General features: G+C 43.6%; 1 protein-coding gene across 1 annotated transcript in view; it reads right to left on the reverse strand.

Annotated features, from left to right (window-relative positions):
• Positions 1 to 9,063, reverse strand: part of SRP9 (signal recognition particle 9) — a 28,388-nt gene extending 19,325 nt beyond the window's left edge. The window contains exons 1-2 of the mRNA XM_033938127.1: positions 8,858 to 9,063; positions 4,179 to 4,247 (exon numbers count right to left, since the gene is read on the reverse strand). Coding sequence (XP_033794018.1) covers positions 4,179 to 4,247; positions 8,858 to 8,929 — 141 coding nt within the window. The 5' untranslated portion in view covers positions 8,930 to 9,063. The remainder of the gene's footprint in view (positions 1 to 4,178; positions 4,248 to 8,857) is intronic.
• Between the last annotated feature and the right edge of the window lie 601 nt (positions 9,064 to 9,664).

The raw sequence follows: 9,664 nt of genomic DNA on the forward strand, positions 1-9,664 counted from the left end.
GAACCGCGGTGAGAGAAAGCACGAAGATTTAGAACTGAGAGTCTAGCATAGAGGGTCAAAAACATGGCTTCTCGGCTCCGCGGAGAACTGAGGAGACGCACACCCTGCATCGGGTGGGAAGGCACTCGCGCATGCGCAGTACGGCAGTCGTAAACTTTCTAAAAGTTCTTCAAGCAAGTCTACTTGCGAAGCTGTCCACATCCAGGCTCTGTGGATGACATCAACCCTATGTTGAGAATAGGCTGCCTGCTTGTCCTAGGATAAAACTGTACTCCCAAAAGTTTCTTCTGGAGCCACGAAAAGTAGAACGCCCAGCCCCCTTAGGTCTGGCCCTACTATCTGGCTGAGACTTTGGGCGACGGTCCATCACAGCATCCAAGAGATCAACCAACTCCTTATCAAACAATAACTGCCCCTTAAAAGGCAGACAAGCTAAGGTTGCCTTGGGAGGTGGAATCTTCAGCCCACTGCCGAACCTAGAGCATTCGGCGACTGATATCAAATAGACTGAGACCTTTGCCAGTACTTTCACATGGTCATATAAGCCATCCGCCAAGTAGTCCATCCCAGCCAAAAGAAGCTAAGGAGGATCTACTGCCTCAGTCTCTAGCGTATGCAGCCAAGCCACACAGGCACGTGCCACAAATGACATAGCCACAGCAGCTTTGACACCTACATAAGCTGTTTCAAAAACTTTTCTAAGAATCACATCTACCCGGCAATCCTGCATATCCTTTAACACAACACCCCCGTCACTAGGTAGCGAAGTGCTCCAGATCACCTGAGCCACCAAGGAATCCATCTTGGGTTGTCCCAGCAATTGCTGACATTCCTGCGCCAGAGGATACAAATGAGACAGGACCCAAGCATTTCGCAAGGGACATTCTAGAGAGTCAAACTATTCTGTGACTAAAAAACTCCAGGGACCAGGTGGTCCTAGTCCCTGAAGGAAGTTTTGCAGGATTTGGGCTCCTATTTGGAAGGGACTGTCCCATAGAGCTAGAAGTTTGCTATTGAACTTTTGACACTGTAGTGTGTGTGGGGGGGGGGGGGGGATTAGGCTTTGGTGCGGGGTTTGGATTGTTTAGGTCTTCGTGAAGGAACAACACGCAAGACCTTTCAGGTTCTGCTGTTGTGATGTTTAATGTACACCTAAAAAATTTAAATTAAAAACTATTAAAAAAACAAAACAAAACCCCAAAACCCTCAAACCTGGTTGCCAGGAAAAAATGGCAAATTGGGCGTGTGTATCATGGTGCGGGGTTTGGATTGTTTAGGTCTTTGTGAAGGATCAACACGCAAGACCTTTCAGGTTCTGCTGTTGTCTTATAGTTTGCTGTTGTGATGTTGAATGTACACCTAAAAAAATTTAATTAAAACTATAAAAAAAAAACCACAAAAACACAAAACCCTCAAATCTGGTTGCCAGGGAAAAATGGCAAATTGGGTGTGTGTCCCGCAGAGCCATGGAGAAGAAATGGAAAAAGAGGCAATGGGCTTGTCATCCAAGCCCAATTCCTATAAAGATTCAGCAATCAAGTCTGGGAGTGTCGCAACTTTAGGGAAGAAAATGATCAGTGAGGTTTGGATTCACCGCTGTAGTCTTCAGCACAGACTGTGAAACAGCCGGGGCGGTCTGAAAGACTGATGACCCTGAAGAAATACCTGCACTGTGCGACCACATAGGAGTAACAGATGAACCTCCAGCAGCTGGACCCCTTGATTAAAACTCAGACCACAAAAATTTCATGAACTCCAAGAAGGCATCTGGACTCTGGGGCATAGTCACCTGTAGATGACTTAGATTTGCACTTCTTAGGCTGCGGAGAGTCCGTCTTGCAACTGGACAATAAATGTGCACTCCCCAGCCCCGAAAATAAAGATGGCCGCCCCAACAGGCTAGCTGAGCGTTCTATCACCTGCTTTTGTGGGGGGTGAACCCAAACTTACCACTCCCCAACCACGCCTCGAAATTAGGTTTTAAAAATTGCTGATAGAGCCTGTCAGCTCCTCTTACTCATAGTACTGAAGACAAAAGCTGCACCTGCTCTCTAGCCTCTGTGAAAAGCCAGAGTCAGAATTCACTGCCACACTGCCGGGAGAGCTGATACTTCGGGCTGCCTGCACACCAGGATGGGTGGAGGCGCAGCCTGCACTCTGCGAACTCCACTGAGCCACCTAAGCATACTAAACTGTCTGTGGCCAACCTCCCGCTTAACAGGGAGCGAGACCAGGTCAGGGATGGCCTGGAGCTCCAAGGAAGACTAGCATACTAGCTAACAGGTACCCCAAAGGAATCGGCCTGTCAGCTACAGAACAAAGTCTGTGAATTCTCAAGCAGGCAGCTTTTAAAATTGCTTGAAACACGAAAGAACCGCAAAAGGAAACAAAACTACATTGAATTAAAAATAATAAATGTGGGAGAGCAGAACTCTAACAACTGCAGCCATGCATGCAAAAGAGAAAGAGTGATAGGAGGAGCTAAGCTAGCCTGTGAAGTACTCTAGAGGCGGAGTAGAAAACCTGGAATAGTTCTTTTCTGCAGTCCATGTGGGTAAAGGGAAATAACCCTATGGTCTAGAATGACTCACCTATCACAATTTGAAACTATCTGATACAGCTATCTTTATTATACATCGGATACTGACAAGCTGACTACACAACAGAAAAAGAGCATTTAAATTCCTAATACCATACAGAAGATACTTACCCAGAGGCTCAACCTATAATGCACATATGAGCAGCAGTGCTACAAGCTGGAAAACTCACTCTGTGACACACAAGGTTTAATTTGAAGACCAAAAGGAAACAGACCTATGGAGCTAGGATAGGTGAAAACCAGGGGAAGGAATAAGGAAATAAAAAGGGACTGAATTAGAGAGAAGAGTAACTGCCCTTTGCTCTACTCCCTGCAGGCTGCCTAAAAGGTACAAGGCATTGGCCTGTCAATTGCAGACTTCAGTCTGCTTCTCCTCCACTGGAGAAGACTCCAGTAGGTAAGTGGTGGAACTGCGTTCCTGACAGTTCCCTAAGAAATTAAGTCCTGGCAACATGCCCCCCAGCATGCTCCTGCTCTGCCCACTTGCATCATGCCAGCAAGGAAAGCCAACAAATAGGGCATACTATGTTAACTGCTTTGGTTGTAGAAAAGAAACAACAGAAGCCCAAGGATGGAGAATGCAAAACCAAGAGAGAGACTGTGGAAAACAATGTTCTTGAGATGTCATTTTATTATCAGTTCAAAATGAATATTCATGGTAATCAAATCTACTTGAGAGCAACAGTTATCGCTTTTCCATTTCGTAACGCCTTCACGTTCAAGATTTGTACTTTCTTTTATGTTGTTATTGGTATCCACATCCCAATAACCATTTGTAATATGCGAGTTGAATTTTGGACCTCTGAGAAAGTTTCAGTTTAACAAAAAACATAGGCAGATGTAATTACCTTGAACTTTCATTTTGAACTGATAAGAACATAAGAACATAAGCAGTGCCTCCGCTGGGTCAGACCTCAGGTCCATCTTGCCCAGCAGTCCGCTCCCGCAGCGGCCCGAACAGGTCACGGCCTGTCTGAGACACCAGAAGGGGCCCCCTTGCCACCTTGGTTTCCCATTGAGTTTTATCTTCCCATCGAAGTCCTAACCCTCCGGTCTTGCACATGCACGACCTGGTCGGATTTCTATACTTATTACTTGGTTTGCTTTCTATACCTGTGTTACATCCCAGCACCTCTCTCAGTATCCCACGATCCCCCTATCCCTCAGGAATCCGTCCAATCCCTGTACCATACTCTGCCTGATCACTTCCTCCGGTAGCGCATTCCAAGTGTCCACGACCCTTTGGGTGAAGAAAAACTTCCTTGCATTTGTTCTGAACCTATCTCCCTTCAGTTTCTCCGAATGCCCCCTCGTGCCTGTTGACCCCTTGAGATAATAAAACAACATCTCAAGAACATTGTTTTACACAGTCTCTTGTTTGGAACTGCTTTGGTTGTGCCACAGAAAAGCAGTATCAAATCCATGACCCTTTATCCTTCCCTTGCACCCTGTGTGGCTGTATTGGCTACACATAGTTTGCTATGACTCTACATGCGAGTTCTACAGAAGGGCCCCTCATATCAAAACTTCAATTTGGAAATCAATCTGACAATCCTAAGAGCAAGCCTTTTGTACTTACAACTGCATCATCTGTTACTTTCATACATAGATTGCCATCAGTATGTCTGTATTTCAGCACGACACGTACCTGAGGGAAAAACATACAAAAACCATAAAAAGGAAAGTGCACAGCAGTTAAAAAAAACCCTAAGCAAACAATCCACAGTTCTCTTCAAGACCACTGTGCAATCATTGATGCAGTTAGCTATGAAAACATTGCTTCACAGGACTTGAATTATTGTATCACATATCTTAATTAGCTCCTCAAGACTGGTTTCTCTCTAAAGAGAATTCCTTTTAAAGCAACTTATGATGCATTCACCCTCTTTAATTAGTATAAACCCATTAATCTCATTTAAATAAATAAAAAAAATCCAACAATGTGAACCAAAATTATTTTTAGTGATATTCTTTATTCAATTCATAAGATTTGAATTATTTTTCTTGTTGTCGGAGCATAGAAAGATAGAGCACTCCAATTTAAGATACCATAGGGCATGCATCCAGGTACAAAATGGGAAAAAGTAAATTGATATTATTGCTTGGAGCCCATTCTTATAAACATTTCAGAACTCAACTGAAAACTCATCTCTTTTCAAAATACTTGAACAAATAATTTCTCTCTACTTATCCTTAAATTGTTCTTAGTTTTTTAATCTTTTGTAAACCGCGTGGAACTCATGGATACGCAGTTAAGAAGAATGATGTTATGTTTTGAGAATATTAAAAAAGACTAAGGGACACTCAATGAAGTTACATGGAAATACCTTTAAAACAAATAGAAGGAAATATTTTTTCATTCAAAAACAGTTAAGCTGTGAAACTCGTTGCCAGAGGACGTGGTAAGAGTGGTTAACGTAACTGGTTTTAAAAAAGGTTTAACAAATAGTCTGCTATTGAGACAGAATAAGGGGAAGCCACTGCTCACCCTGGGATTGGTAGTATGAAATATTACTACAGTATTCAGGTTTTGCCAGGTACTTGTGACCTGGATTGGGTACTGTAGAAACAGCAGATGGGCTAGATCAGGGGTCTCAAACTCGCGGCCCGCCAGGTACTATTTTGAGGCCCTCAGTATTGTTTAGCATAATCACAAAAGTAAAATAAAACAGTTTCTTGATCATAGGTCTCTTTAAATGACAATATTATTATTAAGACTTAGCCAAAAGGAAAGATTTATAAACTATAATGAGTTTTACCTCATGCAAAATTGTCATTTCTTTAATAAGACATTAACTATTTTTTCCCCCGAGGCCCTCAAGTACCTTCAAATCCAAAATGTGGCCTTGCAAAGGGTTTGAGTTTGAGACCACTGGGCTAGATGGACTACTGGTCTGACCCATTATGGCTGAGAAATTCCCTAGTTCCTATTAGTCCCATTTGTCTGTTTTAATTAGATTGTAAGCTCCATCGTGCAGGGATTGTCTCTTACATGTTTCAAGTACAGCGCTTCGTATGTCTGGCAGTGCTATAGAAATGATAAGTCATGTGTTGTGTATTCATCACTTGCAACACTCTGAACATTTGGGAAGAGCAGCATATTGCTGAAGGGCTGTCAGGATTGCCTCTTTGCGGATGATACCAAAATCTGTAATAGAGTAGAACCCCCTGATGGTGTGAATAACATGAGGAAGGACCTAACGAAATTTGAGGAATTATCTCAAATTTGGCAGCTAAGATTTAATGCTAAGAAATGCAAGGTCATGCATTTGGGCTGCAAAAACCTGAGGGAACAGTAGTTTAGAGGGTGAAGAACTTTTGTGTATGAAAGAAGAGCAGGACTTGGGTGTGATAATATTGATGATTTTAAGGTGGTCAAACAGGTTGAGAAGGCAACAGTGAAAGCTAAAAGGATGCTAGTGTATAGAAACCTGATGGCAGATAAAAGGCCAAATGGCCCATTCAGTCTGCTCATCCACAGTAACCATTATCTCTGCCACGTGCCTATTCCACACTTTCTTGAATTCAGACACAGTCTGTTTCCACCTCCTCCGGGAGACTGTTAAAAGCATCTACCACCTTTTCTGCATGAAAGTATTTTCTTAGATTATTCCTGAGCCCTTATCCCAGAAAGACTCGACTCATGCCCATTTACACCACGTAGGTATTTAAACATCTCATCATATCTCCCCTCTCCCGCCTTTCCTCCAAAGTATGTATTGAGATCTTTTTATATCTTTTAGAAGGTAGGGTCTCCAGAATTGTACACAATATTACATTACATTAGTGATTTCTATTCCGCCGTTACCTTGTGGTTCAAGGCCGATTACACAAGGAGAGATCTGGCCATTTCCAGAGGAATTAGAGAATAGAGAAGGTTAATGTAGAAAGTTAAGGTGGTTCTTGTGGCATTAGATTGTATTAGAGAGTAGAGATGGTTCTTTTGGTGTTGAGTTAATTTCAGGGGGTTGTTGGGTAGTATGGTTTTATTGAATAGTAGGGTTTTTATTTCTTTTCTGAATATTTTGTAATCTGAGGTAAATTGGAGAGTTGGTGGTTTAGTTCTAAATGAGATCTCACCAGAGTCTTAAAGACAAAACAAAAGAGAAATCCAACGAGTCTACAGAAATTGTTGAACAAAAATTAAAAAGGACTGCAGAAGTTGGCCATTTTTGGACAACCACATTTTATTGATTCCAATAAAAGACTTGGCATTTTGTACATCACTTCTACAGTCCTTTTTGGTTTTTGTCGTCTCACCAGTCTTATACAAGGGCATCAAAACTCTGGCGAGACCTTATTTAGAATACTGTGTACAATTCTGGAGACCACAGCTTCAAACTGATATAAACAGGATGGAGTCAGTCCAGCGAAAGCTACTAAAACGGTTGGTGGTCTTCATCATAAGGCAAATGAGGTCAAACCTCCAATATGTATTCTTTGTTGAAAAGGCAGGAGAGGGGAGATTAAGAGACATTTGAATACCTACTTGGCATAAATGCGCATGAGGCTAGTCTCTTTCATTCGAGAGAAAGCTACAGAATGAGAGGGCATTTAATAACATTAAATTACAGAAAGGGTGGTAGATGTGTGGAATAGTCTCCTGGTAGAGGTGATGAAGACAAAGACTATCGAAAAGATATTACATTACATTACGGATTTCTATTCCGCCTGTGCCTTGCGGTTCTAGGCGGATTACAATATAGAAATTATCTGGGCAGTTCCAGTAGAATTACATTTCAGGATAAGGGTAAGTTACAGGAACAGTAAAGGATTATGATACTTCAATTTCACAGAAGATAATACATATCACAGAAGATAATACATATCACAGAAGATAATACATGTCAACTGAATCAAGTTAAATCAGGTGTAGTGTAAAAGAGTTACAGTACATTCTGGATCGCAGACAAAGAGATACTATAGGTGGGTGTTTCCAAAGGCGTTGATTGGGGACTCATTGGGTGGTGGTTAGAGTGATGGGAGATATTTTTTGAACAGTAGTGTTTTTATTTCTTTACGGAACTCTTTTATGTCTGTTGTTTTGGTCAGTAGTTTTGAGATGTCAGAGTCGATTTTAGCTGCCTGTGTCCCCAGAAGGTTGTCGTAAAGTTTCTTAAGACGAGTACCATTGAGAGGTGGGTAGGTGAAAAGGTTCTGTGTTCTCCTTCTTCTGGGTGAGAGGTAGTAGTGAAAACGGTTGTTTAGGTAACTGGGTGCCGTGCCGTGGGTTACTTTGAAAATGAGACAGTAGAGTTTGAATTGTATTCTTGCTTTTATTGGTAGCCAGTGAGATTCTAAGTATGCATTGGTAATGTGGTCGTGTTTGCTGAGTGAGTATATGAGTCTGAGGGCTGTGTTCTGGATGGTCTGTAGTTTTTTTATTGTGTTGGTAGGGCAAGGTAAGTAAAGGCTATTGCAGTAGTCTACAATGCTCAGCACAAGAGATTGGACAATGATCCGGAATTGGTCTTTATTAAAAAATTTTCTGATTTTTCTTAGATTTCGCATTGTGAAGAATGCTTTTTGGGTGATTTTTTGAATTTGTGTTTGCATTGTGCAGCATCTGTCTAGATGTATACCCAGGATTTTGAGGGAGCTTTGTATTGGGTACTTGATTGAGTTTACTTCCAGTTCTGTTAGGGATGGTTTTTTGTCCTTCTCTAGTAGTAGGAATTTAGTTTTGTCTGAGTTAAAAGGGAAGGCTAGTAAAATGGTGCTTGGTCTTCATCATAAGGCATATGAGGACAGACTTAAAGATCTCAATCTGTATACTTTACAGGAAAGGCAGGAAATGGTAGATGCGATAGACATTTAAATACCAATGTGGCATGAGTCTCTTTCATTTAAAAAGGAACTTCAGAATGAGAGGGCCTAGGATGAAGTTAAGAGGCTCTGGAGTAATCTAAGGAAATACTTCTTTAGATGTGTGGAAGAGTCTCTCGGAGAATTCAAGAAAGTGTGGGATCTCTTCGGGAGAGGAGATAGTGAATAGTCCCTCCTATCTTTGCCATTTGCCCTGCCTCCATTTCTACCGTCTGTATTCACTATGGTTTCCACTCTTCTTGGCAGCTGCTTTCCTTCTCCCTAACTCCACCTTTGTAGAGCAGCATTTCTTGCCTCCTCAGCCCCCCTGTCCCATCTCTCTCTTCTGTCACTCCTTTTTCCCCTGCGTCCGATTATCCAGCATCTCTCCCTCTCTCCCCTCCATCAGCGAGTGGGTTCCCTGTGCAGCATTTCGGCCCTGCCTTTCCTCACCTTCATGGGGTCGGCCTGGTAGAGCTTCTCGGCCGCCCGCGTGAACTCTTCCCAGCTCTGGTAGTAAGGCATCGCCGCCAACCGTCGCAACCGCCACCTCAGCCTCTGCGCCGCGCGCGCCGCTCTAAAGACGCGCCGGGATTGGGCGGCGCCAGCGCGAGAGTTCTGACGAGGCAAGATGGCTGCCGGGACGCTCGAGACGAGAACCTTCAGTTTACGTCAGAAAGCTACCTGAGGGGGCGGGGCGGGGCGGGCTTCGCGCTTTCTTTCTTCACAGCTGCAGCCAGGGTTGGGAACTCTGGCTGACGCACTTGCAAATGGGGCTGAGTCGACGCTCGCAACTGTTTGAGAAGTCTGTGCCGCAGTGGTTAGAGCTACAGCCTCGGCACCCTGAGGTTGTGGGTTCGAATCCCGCGCTGCTCCTTTGTGACCCTGGGCAAGTCACTTAATCCCCATTGGGAATGTGTGGCGTAGTGGTTAGAGCTACAGCCTCGGCACCCTGAGGTTGTGGGTTCGAATCCCGCACTGCTCCTTTGTGACCCTGGGCAAGTCACTTAATCCCCATTGGGAATGTGTGGCGTAGTGGTTAGAGCTACAGCCTCGGCACCCTGAGGTTGTGGGTTCGAATCCCGCGCTGCTCCTTTGTGACCCTGGGCAAGTCACTTAATCCCCATTGGGAATGTGTGGCGTAGTGGTTAGAGCTACAGCCTCGGCACCCTGAGGTTGTGGGTTCGAATCCCGCGCTGCTCCTTTGTGACCCTGGGCAAGTCACTTAATCCCCATTGGGAATGTGTGGCGTAGTGGTTA

The sequence above is a fragment of the Geotrypetes seraphini genome, chromosome 3 (assembly GCF_902459505.1).
Source record: "Geotrypetes seraphini chromosome 3, aGeoSer1.1, whole genome shotgun sequence".
NCBI classification, from domain to species: Eukaryota; Metazoa; Chordata; class Amphibia; order Gymnophiona; family Dermophiidae; genus Geotrypetes; species Geotrypetes seraphini.